Source organism: Dama dama, chromosome 12, assembly GCF_033118175.1.
Source record: "Dama dama isolate Ldn47 chromosome 12, ASM3311817v1, whole genome shotgun sequence".
Lineage (NCBI taxonomy): Eukaryota > Metazoa > Chordata > Mammalia > Artiodactyla > Cervidae > Dama > Dama dama.
Genome location: NC_083692.1, coordinates 21,651,020 through 21,667,963, shown reverse-complemented (window position 1 = coordinate 21,667,963; position 16,944 = coordinate 21,651,020). Strand labels below are relative to the sequence as shown.

The window sequence follows — 16,944 nt, the reverse complement described above, 5'->3', positions numbered from 1 at the left end:
TGCCTGCCCTGGGTTAGCTGACATAAAGCTCACACAGACACGTAAGGCTGACTTCCTGCCCTCCAGCTGCTTACATATATTTCAGAAAAGCCATGGTAATGATTGAATCCTCTGCCCTCCTATGCAGGTTCTAAGTGAAAGAGAACCAGACCTATGTGGGCTAGATCATGGAGAAAAAGGCTTCATGGAGGGCCCGGCATGGGATCTTGAGGGAGAGTCACTGCCATGGACAACTTTTCATCATCTGCCCACCCCACAATCCCTTCTTCCAACACTGTCCCTCTCAGAATAGCTGATCCTGATGCACATGGTAGGCACTCATTTGTTGAATGTAGGAAAAACCCATCTGCCCAGAGATAAATTTCAACTAAAACAGATTGGAATAAAATCTTGATCAGCTTCACATGAAATTACATGAACTCTACTCTCCCACACAGTTGAGAACCTTATGTTGTTTCATTTTTAAAAATTGCTTATTTACACAACAAAAACGATGTCCAATGTTAAAAACAAACCATACTTCTCTAGTTTTGAACTATTGAAATCAGTCACAGAAGAGCTCATCTGATTCAATTTGATACTAGGTCAACTCCAAATTGGCACTTGCCATCTGCCTCCATAAGGATTAAATCATGAGCTGCTGCCGAAGATCAGCATCGTTTTTAGACTTTGCTACTGATTTTCAACACCCCTGAAAGGAGTTCAACGTGGAGATAGCAATGAAGCACTGTGCTCTGGGAAAACTCAGCAGAACAGGTCTTCAGATAGATATTTCCAGGAGCTGATTTTATAAGCCCAATTCTTGTACCTCCTCATATCTAGAAAAACACTATACCTTTCATGGTAACAGCTGTTCCTTGTGACTAACAGAAAGCTTTTGCACACACACACACAAAAACACGTGCTTTGGAGCAGTTTCTCAGAGTTATCTTAAATGCTGTCTCCTGGACTATAGTCCTCATTTTGCTGCAAATAAAACTTAACTCCAAACTCTCATGTTGTGCTTTTTTTTTTTAAAGAGGGCAGATCTTTCTCAGATTATTCTGTGCGATCTCCCAATCAGGCATGATGCTTGCAAAAATACCTTCAGCTGTCTATCAGTTCTCTGATCTTTATTCAAGGCCCAAAGAAAGAAGATGGAAGTGAGATAAAAAGGATAGTTTTGTCTATGTTCATATAGTGGATACATTCAAGACATTTAAGACAGAAAGGGCACTTCTGCAACAGACTCTTCAATCTGGGTTGTTAGTTTACACCTCCAAGCCCTGATTTTCTCGCCTTTAAGACAGATTCACCCTAGATTCTTTCAGTTTCAATGTTCTATGATTCAGTTTCAATAGATGCACACACTGACATGCTAATATATTTTGCTGGAAGTTGGTCAGTCCCTAACAAATCGACAGCCAAAGAATGCTCCACTTCTTGTTTCATATCTATACTTGAGGCATAAGCTAATGGAGGGCTGGGCTCCAAAAAGGCCTGAGTGAAATTCTTATTTTGGGTTGGAGCAATGCCTGGATGTAATACATAGCTTTTTTTACCCCTGACACTGCACAGTGGAATCACCTGATGAACTGTTTTACTGCTGCCCTGTTCCCACCCTTAGAGATTCTGCTTCATTGATCTAGGTGCAGCCTGGATATTTAGAAATTTTATAAGCTCTCCAGGTGATTCTGACCTGAGAAAAAGGTGACTATTGGCATAGACCAGTGATTCTCAAACTTCAGTGTGCATCAGTTACCTGGAAGGATTATTAAAACTTATTTCTGGGTGCCCTACTAAATTTCTGACTCCTAGGGTAGAGCCCAAGAATTTGCTTTTCTAGCAAATTCCCAGGTAATGCTGATGCTTTTGTCCAGAGACCTCACTTTGAGAACCACTGCCAGTAGGGAAGTATCTTTGGTGGTGGCACCTGAAGTCCTGAGTTTAAATCCTGATTCTATTATTACCACCTATGCAATCTTAGAAAGCAACTTATTCTTTTCTTTACTGTCTTTTTAACAACACCTAGACCTCAGAGTTGTGAGGCCTCAACAGTGTTACCAATCACTTGGCACAGAATGCAATTAACAGGTATTCATTTCCTGTTTCTGTTACACATGGCTAGATGGTATGAATAAGTTAACAGCATTGGTTAAAACTTGGCAGGAAAAGATAACAGAGAATTGAAGCAAACAATGTCTCATTAGAACTGTATATATAACATAGAATGATAAATGTAGAGAAGTGTTTTAAGTAAATGTCTTAAAAGATAATTTCATTCAATCTTTAAAACTGTGAACATTTTGAACACTGTAATTTAAGTGCAAGGAATATTAGATACAACTGATAAAGTGATAGAAATGTTAGATTTGATCTACAAAGAGCATGAATGTTTTAATGACCTACAATGGACTCCAATACTTATGATGAAATTTAATTCTCTAGAAAATCAGAAATAAGAATATAATTGAAATAGCATACTTGCCTAAACCTTTTAATATACTGATATTTATTTTTTAATTAATTAGGCTGCATCAGGTCTCAGCTGTGACTCATGGGCTCTAGCACACTTTGGGGTCAGTAGCTGTGGTACAGACTTAGATGCCTTGAGGCATGAGAGACCTTAGTCCCCTGACCAGGGATCAAACCTGCGTCCCCTGCATTGGAAGGTGGATTCTTAACCACTGGACCATCAGAGAAGTCCCTATTGACTTTTAAATACAATTCCAGAGAAAACCTTAATTATTAGTGTATCAGAATCCCTCTTATCAAAGCAAAACTTCTACCAATGATGCGATGGGTGTTTTTATTTACATATACCAACACACAAAAGATGAAATAGCTTTCCATCCTGCTTGCCTATTGCTTCCTGTTATATGTCTCAAGGTCTCCTCAGGAGTTAATGTTCAAACCTCAAGAGGAATCCTGGGAGGAAAGCAGGCCCACTGCAGAAGCTGCTGTACATTCCTCCCAATACAGGAAGGGCACCCGAGGTTGCGCCTCCACAGTGGGGCTGGTTGAGGTGAGAACTGGAATACTGTGAGGGTTTCACCATGGAATCTAGGAATGCAGTTGTCTAAGTTGAGCCTCAGAGGTATTAAACTGTTTAGGTCTGGAGGCAGAAATCCTCAGGATCATTTACAGAAAGTTTCTTCTTCTACCAATAGGTGACCCAGAGGCAAAGTCTTATCTGAGATTTTTAGTTTTAAAAGCCTTCTCTTTCCACTTTGGCCTGATGCCATCAACAGCTTTCTTTTTCTGAATTCCTTAAAAAAAAAAAAAGTGCACGTCTTTGTTGCTGCATCATATTCTGAATAGTGCCATTTCTTTTATTATTGTTCTCAACTATTACTTAACCTTAAGATATACTTTCAACTTCTCATCTATTTATAAATTCTCTTAACTAGACTATGAACCAAGGGTCCTTAACTTGACCTCTTCCTCCACAGAACTTTCTCAAGTGCCTCAACTCTCACTAACCATCCCTTTTGTTGTTTGCAATATAAATTTGACCCTAACTTGCAATGCCCTGCCTATGGAGGTTAACTGTATACTATTTTATGTGTAAAGGTGTTCTCTTCCCAAATGGAAACCCCCCTCCAAAAAAAAAAAAACCCTTCAGGATGGAGGCTATGTATTTTGCTTCTTTGTAAAAGTCTTAACAAACCTGATGTCCAATAGACATCTGCAAAATTTTTATCAGATTATCCATGCTAAAAATTGGACACAACTGACTTCTTGAGTCCTGAGGGAAAGTTTTCATACTCTTGCTGCCAAGATTATGTAAAGCCTATAGCCTGCCAAGTATACATAGGGGATGGAAATGATTTTCTTTAAGCCAGAAAATTAGCCTTGGTTCAGCTCTCATGAGTGCTTTAAAATCAGCCTTCAATACCATAAGAACAGGAGGGTTCCCACCTCATTAGTGCCCTTGGTATTCCCTAATATCCAGTCATCCATAAGTTTTCCCCACAAAACAGACACCAAACTTCCAGAGCCCCTAAAACAAACAAAACTTTCTTCCCCTTCCTTGTAAAATAGTCCATTCATTAAAAGCCATAACCAGTGCTTAGAACCTTTCAAAAAAAGAAAAATCAGCAAACCAAACCGTTTCAACTTAACTGAATCGAAGGAGAGCTGATTACATGCCCATCCCACTGGGGAGCAGTCCCTCTCTCAGAGTTTGCCTGTTAACAGAAACAGGAAAGACTGGTAGATGGCCTGAGTTTTCTTCACTGGGTTGGTTTGGCCTCAGAGCTCTGACTACAGTCATTCCAGTTGACCCTTTAACAGGACTATAAGGTACCCAAAACAGTCACTAGCGTAGTCCAGAGACTAGTATGATTTACATTTACATTTCCCAAGTTTTTTAAAGACTTACTTGCACAAAGCTGGATTATGGCATTTTACCTCAGCTGTCCCATAGGTATTATGAAGAAGAAACACTGTTCTAAGATTTTTAATCAGTTGCTTTAGTTTTTTTTTTTTTTTTTAATGACTCAGATTGCTATATCCTCTTTTAAGTCTCATTCTATTACTCTTGCTTCATACTGAATTTTTCAATTGAAGACTATCACTTAATCCTTACAGCAGAAACCCAGAAACCAGAGTTGCTTTCCACTTCTTTAATTCTCCATAAGGCATCAATATTATACTATCATACATGAATATGTATGTATATATATATATGTGTGTGTGTGTGTGTGTATGTATATATATATTTGCTTTTTTTTTAAAGTAGAAATGTTCTTCTCATTCATCTTTGTTTGATACAAAGTAGGTGCCCAAGTAGGTAGTAATAGTTAGAAATTAAATAAAAGGCCACAAAAACTTCCCAAGGAAGATCATTAAAGAGAAAAATCCTTTTTTCCTCTTATTACAGCTGGCCTTTGACACATGCCAGGTAAGAAAAAAAGGAATACTGCAAGGTGATGGGAAGACTGGACCTTTCCCATTTTTTGGGTTGTAGCTGAACTTCTATTGGCGGTTCTAGTAAAATACATAACTCTTCGTTTGTTCTAGGCAAGTCCTTCTTTAGGGTTTCCTTCAAACACTGCCTTTACTCTCCCATGAGAATATGAGGATTCAGAGATTTCGAATAGCAAGATTCTGGTTGAGTAGCAGTCTCTTGAAATCATGAGCTGGCTATGTAGAGGGACAGTTATGGAAGATTGGCAGGAGAGGGTGAGAGAAAAAGAGAAATGTATCTTCTTCTTTGGGAGCACAGGAAGAAAGCAAGTTTTTCAAAGTCGTTGCCGGTATCTCATGAAGGCCCAGGCTGCTACCATGGTGAGGGCAAACACTGGCACCAGCACCATAGTTAGGGGAATACCACTTGGCTCCCCTTCACCTTGAGGTCCTATGGGCCCATTCTGCACCTGTAACTGGAAGGAAAAGAAAAATGTTAACTCTAGTGACAATGTGTGTTTACCACAACCGCAGTGTCCAAGGTGACACATTACCTGGGTCAGCAGTCTCTGTATCACTCAAAGCTGTAAGCCCTAAGCACTACCAAACAGAAGGTGTCCTCTGTCTATCCTGAGTTGATACACCAATGTCACTGATTCTTTGGAAACAAAGTAAGTCTGATGGAAAGGCATTTAACCTTGTTGTGCTACTGACCTAAAGGGACCCAAGGGTAAGTCAGACAACTTCTCTCTATTTCTGCATCGTCTCCACCAAACTATATGCATACCATATCAGGAAAATGAAGATATGAAATGAAGCCTAGTGATCCTATGGGAAGCCTGGAAATTATTGGGCAAGGGCAGGGGTGTCCATCTTTCTAGAAATGTTTACCGAGAAAGATTATCAGTAGTCAGTGTGTAATAACAGCAGATCTGAGCAATGGGACAGGTGCAATGGCATTATTTAGAAATACTTTTCAATTCCTGAAAGGTACCTACTCCTTCTGAAGATGGGGTCCTGTCCTTCATCCCCCATTCGGTAATACTAGTCAAAGATAAAGGTGAGACTTATACGGAATGAAGGTAAAAGATTCAAAGGTAAATAAGTTTAAAAATTTCAGATCCTAACAGTTATAATTTTCCATTTCCGAAACATTCCCTTTTGAGGCTTGTAATCTTTCTTCATTTCAGCCAATTTTGTAAAAGGTAGCCTTTCTTAGCATCAACTTTTAAAAAAAAATCATTTTTAAAAATTGAAGTACAGTTAATTTTAGCAAAGCGATTCAGTATATACATAAATGTATTCTTTTTCAGATTCTTTTCCATCATAGGTTACTACAAGATACTGAATAGAGCTCCCTGTGTTATACAGAAGGTTCTCATTATTTATTTTATATATAACAGTGTATATATGTTAATCTGAAACTCCTAATTTTTCTCTTCCCCTGCCTCCACTATCCCTTTTGGTAACCCTAAATTTTTTTCTGTTTCTGAGTCTATTTCTGTTTCATAAATCAGTTCATTTGCATTTTTAGACTTCATATATAAGTGATATGATACAGTATTTGTTTTTCTGATTTATTTCACTTAATATGATAATCTCTAGGTCTATTCATGTTGCTACAAATGGCAATATTTTATTCTTTATGGCTGACTAATATTCCATTACCACATACAAACACACCCCATATCTTCTAGTCATCTGTTACTGGACACTTAGGTTGCTTCTATGTCTTGACTATTGTAAACAGCATGAATGTTGGGGGCATGTATCTTTTTTAATTAAATTAACGTTAATTGGTAATAGATAACTTAGTAACTGTGAAGCCACCTTGTTTTAGTTAGATTTAATCTTATTAGTCCATGAAACTCTGACCCCTCAATCTGAAAGACAAGACTGAAAAAACTACCTTTTCTATCTTATACCCCCCTACAGCTTTCGTTCATTTCCTGATGAGATGTCCTGAGAGACCATGCTCAACAGAAAGATATGGTCAAGATATTCCTTGACCAGAAAAATCTGTTTTGTTTGGAGTTATTTATGGATGTTTCCTTAAAAAATGAACTCACATGCCTTCAAATTTAACTCTAATCATATTACAATGTATGCCTATATTTGCTTGCCTTTATCTGTTGCATATCAATACTTTCTCCCATGCTTTAAAAACAAAGAAGGGCCAAGGCAGAAGCAGCTGAATACTAATATGTCTCCTACTGACCTAGTTTTCTAATCCATCACACCCAGATTCTGCTTGCCACCTTGACTGTCTTCTCAGGTATCTTTCATGCCTTGTGCCCTTTCCACTTCTTTCACTATCTCCTGTTGAATTCTTCAGTCTCTGAAGCCTCACTCAGGAGTTGGGTGAGGCAAACATAGCATCAATTTAAGAAGGAGCAATTTTAAAGACACAATGAACCTGTGTTGTTAAGTGCATTCCAAAGTCCTTCATGCTACAGGAGGATTATGTCCACTCAGGCTTTTCTTCTTATCATCCAAACGATAAAACACTAGGAACTAAAGAGAGGATATAGGGATAGGTAGCTGTCTTGATCAAATTCTGAATCTCATTTCTTTTCTCCTGGAGCTCCCATTTGAGCACTAGGCCTTTAGTCAAGAGGATCCCCAAGTTGAAGAGCATTGAATAAGAGCATTGATAAGAAAAGCATTCATGATGATGATAGGGAAAAGCACACAGTGGGTAACAAAAAACCCACCACCTCTGAAACTTAAGAGTTTCATAAATAAAAATGTTCAAGGGAAGACATATGTTTCCTCCCCTACTAAGAAATAAAACTGGCCTGGTTATATTTTTCCCCATTTATTTTAATTTGGTTGTCAGGCTTTATCTTTAGGGTACATTACCTTGAAGCTACCAGGCTGCAAATGTACTGTTACGAATTTCCTTTAATGATTAGAAGGTCTCAGAAGACCCTTGCCTATGACAGATAATCTCTTCAAAAGAACGAGAGGGAAAGGAAAAAAGCCAAACACACTACTGAAGATTACACCACATGATTAATTCACAACAATGTCAGAAAAACCTGGTGGCAGCAAATGATGCCTACCCTGTGTTGTACTCTCAGGGACACAGCATAGCCTGCGTTACGGAAGAGGTCTACAGCATCCTGGTGCAGCAGGTTCTTTAGGTCTTGGCCGTTGACCTGTCAAAAGCAGCAAGGAAAAGTAGTGAGAGAAACAGAATGGGAACTCTCATAAGTCAAAAGATTTACTTACATGTGACCACAGATTTAAAAACAGAGACAATTCCAAGGGCTAGGAGAAGGGGTAAAGTTACTTGGAACTCAGAGTAACTTTTTCATCTTCAAAGCTACTGGTCTTCCAGGTTACCACTCTATATCCTTTATATTTTTAATCCCTGGCACGGCTGGGCCAGCTTCAGCTCTAGAAATGTAACTCTAGGAAGCTCTCCCACAATTTAGTTTGATGTGGTACAAATCGACTAGCCTTTTCTATTGTTCTTGTTCTATTCTGAACAATTTTCACTGATTCCATGGATATGCCTATCCTCCTCAAATTTACAAAAAACCATGTTTCTGTGATGATACAAACTTCTAAAAATGTTTTGGTGAAGCTGAGTCCTACCACCTAAAGGTGAGAGATGCGAAGTACTCTGCTATCAACACTTCTGTGTCAGGAGTGACACTGGCCACAAGTGGTACCTAGTCTATGCTATACTCAATGATACAGAGTAGCCCATGTTATGCAAAACCTCCATAGCTTTTATACCTGGCAATGGCAGCAAGAACATCTAATATATTTGGTAGCTTCTGTTCTACATGCTTTCAAACATTATCTCATTGAGTAATCACAATCCTATGAGGTAGACATCATTTTTATCTTGTTTTCACAGATGAAAAGAAAAAACACTGAAGCTTAGCAAGGTTAGGTAATTTGCCCAAAGTCACAGTAACTGTAGAAGCTAGGGCTAAGGAGTGTTATATCCTGGAAGGAAGATTAAAGTGCTCTTGCCTCTTACTGCTCCTTCTACACTATTACTCCTCCACCCTGACTCACCAACTATTCTTTCCTCTGCTGAAGCTCAAGTCATTTATTCAACCTTCTCATCTTCCTTGTCACAGTTTCGCTTCTCCGAGAGGTTCATAATCATCCCTCCAGTCTTTTCCCTGTCAATATTCTTACTGAATAACTCCATCAACACTCTGGTCTTACTGTCTACCTTTCCAAACTGAAGGATTCCAGCTCTATTCCAGTCTAGTCATCAACTAGCATAAGCCTTCCACTTCAACATTAGGCATGCTTCAGCTCCAATATCTCAAACTTTAAAAAAAAAAAAAAAAATTCTACTTTCTCTGTACTTCCTACACCTCTGAAAATCTCCTCTTCATCCTCATCAATGCCTTTTAGACTTCTAGGAGTTCCTACTATTCCAAAAAAGCACCTGGAAAACTACTGGAATCTGTTATCACCATGATCTTCTACCATCTTTCCAGTCCTGGGCAACACACTGCATTTCCTTTTCATGTCATCAGGGAGTTTAACATTCCAAGAGAAAAGACACACAGTCACATTTTTTCCACCACAGACCCATGCAAGCTGGCTTCTGCTGTATCTTTACAACCCTTCTCATCTGGTGAACTCCCTAATACATATGCAGTGGGTAGCTGTTCCCAAGACCTTTCCTACCATCAAACTCCAATTCCACCTCTTTTCTCAGCAGATTCCCGTCTTAACTTTTTTGAGAATACTGAGAGCTTATAACAAACATTCTCTCCATTTTCTTTCTTTTCCCCTTAAAGTTTCTTAATATCCTCTTAGTGCTGCTTTCTCCTTATTTCTTTTTTTTTAAAGAAATTAGTTATTTATTTTTGGCTGTGCTGGGTCTTCATTGCTGCATGGGCTACTCTCCACTTGCAGTTCGAGGGCTTCTCATTGCAGTGGCTTCTCTTGTTGTGGAGCACAGGCTCTAGGGTGAGAGGGCTTCAGAGGTTGTGGTGCATGAGCTTTCCCAGCGGCTCAGCAGTAAAGAATCCGCCTGCAGTACAGGGGACGCACAAGATGCAGATTCAATCCCTGGGTCGGGAAGATCCCCCAGAGGAGGAAATGGCAACCCACTCCAGTATCTTAGCCTGAAGAATCCCATGCACAGAAGAGGCTGGCTGGCTACAACGCCTGGGTTGCAGAGAGTCGGACACAACGAAAGCCCCCGAGCAGCAGGAGCATGGGCTCAGTAGCTTTGGCTCCCGGGCTCCAGAGCACAGGGTCAATGGTTGTGGCGCATGGGCTTAGTTGTTCCAACACATGTGGGATCTTCCTGGACCAGGGATCGAACCTGTGTCTCCTGCACTGGCAGGTGGATTAAATACCACTGAGACACAAAGGAGGCCCTGTTTTGGGTTTGTCTTTGTAGGTCTTTCTTCTTCCATTCCTCTCTTGTTCTCTCCTCCTGTGGTCCAATGACCGTTGGATTGCTTTTTCTTTTTTTCTCTTGTGTATGAGAGTGTATGTGAGAGAGAGTACGTGTATGTGTGTGTGTATCTATTGTAGTTTTAGGGTTTGCTGTTCCCATGAAGTTTTGATACAGCAGTCTAATATATGTAAAAGGTTGTTTTAAGTTTCTGGTATCTTCCCTGCTTCGAGAAGTTCCTTTAGCATTTGTTGCTGGGATGGCAAGTGTAATCTTGGTCCTCATGTGAGCTTCCTTTTGCCAAGAGGGAAGAAAGACACTGGGTGACATCAGGCAAAAGAAGAGCACAGGCCAGTGATTTCTTTCAACTCTCCTAGTTTTCTAAAGGTATTCTAAGAGGTCAGTTACTCTAATTGCCTTAAAAAAAAAAAAAAAAGTCTTTTAGAAATGCAAAGGACATTTCTTTTTTAAAGAACCATTTCTCATCCTTTGCCCAAGTATGTGAGAGGTAAAACAGTTCCATAAAACTAATGATTCTTTCTCTGTTGAAAAGTATACATCTCTCTACTCTAAAGCTGAATTTGCTTTCTAATATTTATCTCCTCTAAGTGTTTTTACAGATTCCAGTTTTACAGACTAACTTCCAAGTGCTGTAGATTTTAATCCTAAATATATGTGGAATCCACTCTATCACAATCCTATTAGGTTGGTGCAAAAGTAACTGTTGTTCTACACTGTTGAAATATGCCATTTGATATTGGGATACATTCTTAAATAAATGTGGTTATGCTCTACATTATTTAAAGTGCATTTCTTGCTTTATGTTCTTTTAATAATGACTTGTTACTGTTTATTTTATATTTTAGACTATAGAAATGATTGATGTTAGACAAACAGCAAATTCAAACAATTTTTTTATCTGAGTTCAAAATGGGTCATAAAGCAGTGGATACAACTTGTAACATCAGCAACATATTTGGCCCAGGAACTGCTGATGAACACACAGTGCAGTGGTGGTTCAAGAAGTTTTGCAAAGGAGACGAGAACCTTGAAGATGAGAAGTGCAGTGGCTGGCCATTGGCAGTTGACAACAACCAACTGAAAGCAATCATAGGAGCTGATCCTCTTACAACTACACAAGAAGTTGTCCTGGAACTCAACGTCGACCACTCAAGGTCATTCAGCATTTGAAGCATATTGGAAAGGTGAAGAAGGTTGATAAGTGGGAGCCTCCTGAGCTGACCAAAAAACAAAGAAATTGTCATTTTTGAAGTGTTGTCTTCTCTTATTGTACGCAAGAAAACAAACCATTTCTCGGACTGTGACATGTGACGAAAAGTGGATTTTATATGACAACTGGCTCAGTGGTTGAACTGAGAAGAAGCTCCAAAGTACTACCCAAAGCCAAACTTGCACCAAAAAAAAGGTCATGGTCACTGTTTGGTGGTCTGTGGCTGGTCTGATCCTGGTGAAACCATTACATCTGAGAAGTATGTTCAGCAAATTGATGAGACGCACCGAAAACTGCAATGCCTGCCTCTGGCATCGGTCAACAGAATAGGCCCAATTCTTCTCCATGACAATGTCCACCTGCTCATCGCATAACCAATGCTTTAAAAGTTGAACGAATTGGACTACGAAGTTTTGCCTCATGGGCCATATTCATCTAACCTCTTGCTAACTGACTACCCTTCAAGTATCTCAACAATTTTTTGCAGGAAAAACGCTTCCACAACCAGCAGAGGCAGAAAATGCTTTCCAACAGTTCACTGAATCCCAAAGTACAGATCTTTACCCTACAGGAATAAAAAAACTTATTTCTCATTGGCAAAAATGTATTGATTGTAATAGCTCCTATTTTGATTAATAAAGGTGTGTTTGATCCTAGTTATAATGATTTAAAATTCATGGTTTGAAACTGCAGTTACTTTTGTACCAACCTAATAATATAAACCAAAGGTTCTCAAAGTATGGTCTCAGGACCAGCAGCATTAACTTGGGAATTTGTTAAAAGTGCAATTTATTAGGACCCATTCTAGTAATCTGGTGATTCTGAAGTTTGAATTAGCTTTAACCTAAATTGCTTGAAGCTTTCTTTACACCCAGTCTACTTACCCTACTTAATCCATAGTCTATGCATCCACAGACTACATCAATGATTTTCCATTTACTGGAGTAGTGATTTTTCAAAGACAGGTCTGTTGACCCATTACAAAAGATAGTGAAGTCAATCCAGTGGGTCAAGATTAGAATTTTAAATAAGAGAAATAATTTTAAATAAGTGAAATTAGAAAACACAACATATCAAAATGCATCACATACAGATGAGATAGGTATTATTTTGTTTAATTTTGCTTATGTGCATGTGCGTGCATTTCCCATTACAGGTTATAATTTGAAATGTTTGAAAAACACTTGCCTATAGCTGTGCTTCTCAAAATTTATCCACAGGCTGTTTCCTGAGACTCTGCATTTGTAATAAACTCCCAGGTGATGGGTAGATGGTCCTTGGACCCCTCACTTTTACTACCAAGAGCTATTCAATTGAGAAATCTTAGAATACTGCTAAACTTATAACTTCAGTTTCCTTAACTCATGGTATTGTAGGTTGTATAAAACTTGAGATATGATAGATTTGCAACATGCTAGAAAATTTTGTTAACTGAATGATCAGTGTTAAGATTGTGGTATTCTAGTTAACCAGTGGGGAGTCATATGATTTTTTTGCTTTAACTATGGCTGTTATCCATTTTTAAAAATGAGTTTCCCATTTCCTGCCTTAGAAAAGGAGTAAACTGAGTTAAAATAAGCCTTCTTGGATGATTAATAATTTTGGACAGCATTAAGATAATCTAACATTTAGGATAATGTAAGAGTTACTGGAGTGCTAACTATAGGATAATATAAATGCAGATGTGTAAGATACAGAGAAAGAATGGGTTCAATTTAGTAAGCACTGACCTCAGATTATACTCTGGATAATTTAATTCTTCCCCCAAATCTTGAAATGAATTACAATTTAGGGGGAGGGATCCTCTTTTTTCATTAAAGGAAAAAAAAAAAAGACTATCTAGTTCCAATTAATCAAGTCAAACCAAAAAGGTCAGTTATAATTCATTCCTAATATTCTGCATTTGCAATAAGTTCCTAGGTGACCGAGCTTCATTCACAGAGCAACTAGCTTACTAGATGCTTACTCTGTGCCAGCTACAGGTGTACATGGTGCTAACGGAGATGAGAAAACAAGGACTTTTCCTTAGAGGTATTCCAGTGTTCTTGCCTGGAGAATCCCACGGATGGGGTCGCACAGAGTCAGACACGACTGAAGTGACTCTGTCTAAAGGATTCTGCATATTTCAATGTCTCTGTAACTGACTGGATGAGAGTGTCTAGTTTCCAACTGATCTCCTAAGTGAAAAGGGAAAGTGTTAGTTGCTCAGGCATGTCCGACTCTTTGTGCCCACATGGCAGTAGCCTGCCAGGCTCCTCTGTCCATGGACTTCTCCAGGCAAGAACACTGGAGTGGGTAGCCATTCCCTTCTCCAGGGGATTTTCCTGAGTCAGGGATCAAAACTCTTCTTCTGCATTGCAGGCAGATTCTTTATCATCTGAGTCATCAGGGAAGCTTTAAACTAATAGTCAATAATTACTCACATGAAATCTAGGTCATTTAATGATACTTCTATTAGTTACCAAAAATGAATATGTACTAAAGAAAGGACATATTCTTAGTCTGATTACCTAGCACCAGAAACAGTCGGAGCAAATTTTACAACATGGAAAAATAACCATGTGAGGAAGATATGGAAGCCCTTAAAGAACAAACAGGAATACAGGCCAATAAATAATTTAGCATAGTTTTATAGAGGCTCCAAAGTTAATCATAAATGAGCACTTAAGTACATCAAAGAGATAAAGCAAGCTCAAGAACAGGTGGAACCATTTAATGGTTAACGCCTAACAAGTACACTTAAGGATACAGAGGGAACAGGATGGTGAGGCAATATTTCTTAAGAAACAGGATCTAGAATTGAAATTTTGCAGCACACTCTTAGAAGGGGAACTGGAGACAAAGAATGTAGCCCTCGATAGAACAGAGAACATGCTGGCCTTTTCTTCCTGTATAAGCTCCGTCTTTTCTTCAGTCTTCTCTATTTCTCTCAGTATCTGTCTTGTGATGAAGGCGAAGAATAAGAGGGGACCTGTGGTGAGGGTGACTGCATTCCCTGAGGTATGGTGAAGTAGGGAAGAAGGTTGTTGCTGTAGTTAGTCGCTGAGTCGTGTCTGACTCTTTTGTGACCCCATGGACTGTAGCCCGCCAGGCTCCTCTGTCCATGGGAATTCCCAGGCAAGAATACTGGAGTGGGTTGACACTGTCTTCTCCAGGGGATCTTCTCGACTCAGGGATTGAACCCACATCTCCTGCGTTGGCAGGCAGATTCTTACCACTGAGCCACCAGGGAAGCCCAAACAATAGTGAGATACCATGGGTGCTCAGTTGCTAAGTCATGTCCAGCTCTATGTGACCCCATGCACTGGAGCCCACCAGCCTCCTTTATCCATGGCATTTTCCAGGTAAGAATATTGTCTTATATTTTTGCCTTTTGTTTGCCTGGCATTTTATCCTCCCTTCTTTTACATAACTCCTCCTTACATGGCCAGAACATAAACTTCAATCATTCTTTGGAATATGTCTTATATATAGTTGCAATGTTTTATATCTTGCAAGAGATCTTCATAATAAATTTTTTGTATTTTGATAAAGTCAAGTTCTCTGCTACAAATTTTAAAGACAATTGAGCTGAGGTTTTTAGACATCTACTTTTCTCTTCATTGACATTCATCTCCTACCATATCTTTTAAAAAAAACTTGAGTGGCCTTCCAGGAGTTCCTTTTCTCTCTGAGGTGATGGCTCACACACGAAAGCCTGCTTATCTTGGCTCAGGTCTAATAAATTCTCTCACACTGAGGTGTACGTCCTTTTGTTCTATCATTTTACCCTTAATAGAGAAGACTAATTTCAGTTTTCATATAAAACCATACATAAACTCTACTACTAATTCATCATCCAACTTTCTCTTTAGGATAAAGAACCCCGGCTCTTCATTTATCTTTCAGGAGGCAATATAGTATATGGGTTAAGAGTAGAGGTTCCAAATTTGCAGACCAAGTCCTCCGCCATCTACTAGTTATATGACCTTGGGCAGGTTTTTTTACTTCACCAAGCTTCCTTAGTGGCAAAATATGCATAACAATTATACCCACCTCATAGGGCTGCTATAATATTACATAAGTTTTAAGATCTCAGTATACTGCTTGGCATAGAATGCTCAAAACCTTTTAACTATTCTCATTTTTCAATGATTTATCTTTAACCAAAGCCTTTTGAATAATGACTCTCTTCTTCACCCTACTTTTTTCAAGTCCCTCTTCACCATGAAGTCTAGTTCCCAGTATTTTTAAGAGAATGCAGTTATGTGTATGTGTCAAAATAGTAAACTGCATAGTTTCTAACTACATGCTACACTTTAATCTTAACAACCCATTCTCAAGTTTTCCTTAACACATCACTCAAGTTGACTTCATGTTTTTAGAATGTCTTTTTCCTGGGAGCAACAGGAAATAACCTGCTTCTAAACTTAGGTAGATAATTACTATCTTTATCTCAGAGATTAATAAACAGGGCCTAGGAGACCCAGTAAAGAAGCAAAACAATCAGTGAGAAGGATTAAAATGTGGTATTACCATCCATGATGCTATTATTTATATTCTAGATCAGCCAACCTTTCCGGGTGTTCTTAAATTTCTTAACTTGTTCATTTGTTAAATATATATTAAACACCATGCTAGAATATAAATGGTAAAAAAAAAGATGTAGTCTGAGCCCTTGAGGAACTTCCAGAAAATAATAAAATCAATGGTCACCATGAAGTCAGTTCCCTCTTAGAGACATTAGCAGGGTGAAGTGGGAGCATGGTGGACAGATAACCAAATCAGACTGCATTCCAAATTTCATCTTAATAATGAGTTTAAAAAGGTCTTTGAGTCTAAAAGGACAATTGTCTAAAGGACAATTCCTACCTTCCTCTTTTGTCTCCAATTTTGGAGTAAAGGAAGACACACTTTAATCAACAAAAGGAAGTAATAAAGTATATTAAAAGAATAACAAAAAAATGTGAGTTTTAAGTCCCTTTCCCACACACCAATCCCGCACATTCTGGATTTAATTTGCCTTCTCCATTGAGTGAGGTACTATCCTCCATGCTCTATGGCAGGGCTGGAAAAGATGACTGATCAAGGTCCTCTTATCAAACTCCGCAATCTGGATACAGTAAGTCCCCTACATACGAACGTTTAAAGATCCAAGTATGTGTTCGAATGTCCAGTCATGTAAGGACTGATGGAACTGCAGCTTGCCCTCCGTCTCCTATAGCCGAGCATCCTTCAGCTCTATCATCTCCCACCTCTTCTCCCTCCTCCAATAACTCTGCTTGCTTGTTCATTCACTGTCAGCCCCTGTATGCCAGCTGCTGTACTCCTCTACTTTTCAAGGTACTGGACTGTAAGATTTAAAATGTTTCATTTTCTGTTTTTTAATGCATTATTTGTGTGAAAAGTATTATAAACCTATTACAGTACAGTACTATGTAGCCAGTTGTGTTAGCTG

General features: G+C 38.9%; 1 protein-coding gene across 1 annotated transcript in view; it reads right to left on the bottom strand.

Annotated features, from left to right (window-relative positions):
* Positions 1–375: 375 nt before the first annotated feature.
* The window catches only part of SYNJ2BP (synaptojanin 2 binding protein), a 46,019-nt gene continuing 29,450 nt past the window's right edge, over positions 376–16,944 (bottom strand). The window contains exons 3-4 of the mRNA XM_061156780.1: positions 7,956–8,051; positions 376–5,366 (exon numbers count right to left, since the gene is read on the bottom strand). Of these exons, the coding sequence (XP_061012763.1) occupies positions 5,226–5,366; positions 7,956–8,051 (237 nt within the window). The 3' untranslated portion in view covers positions 376–5,225. The remainder of the gene's footprint in view (positions 5,367–7,955; positions 8,052–16,944) is intronic.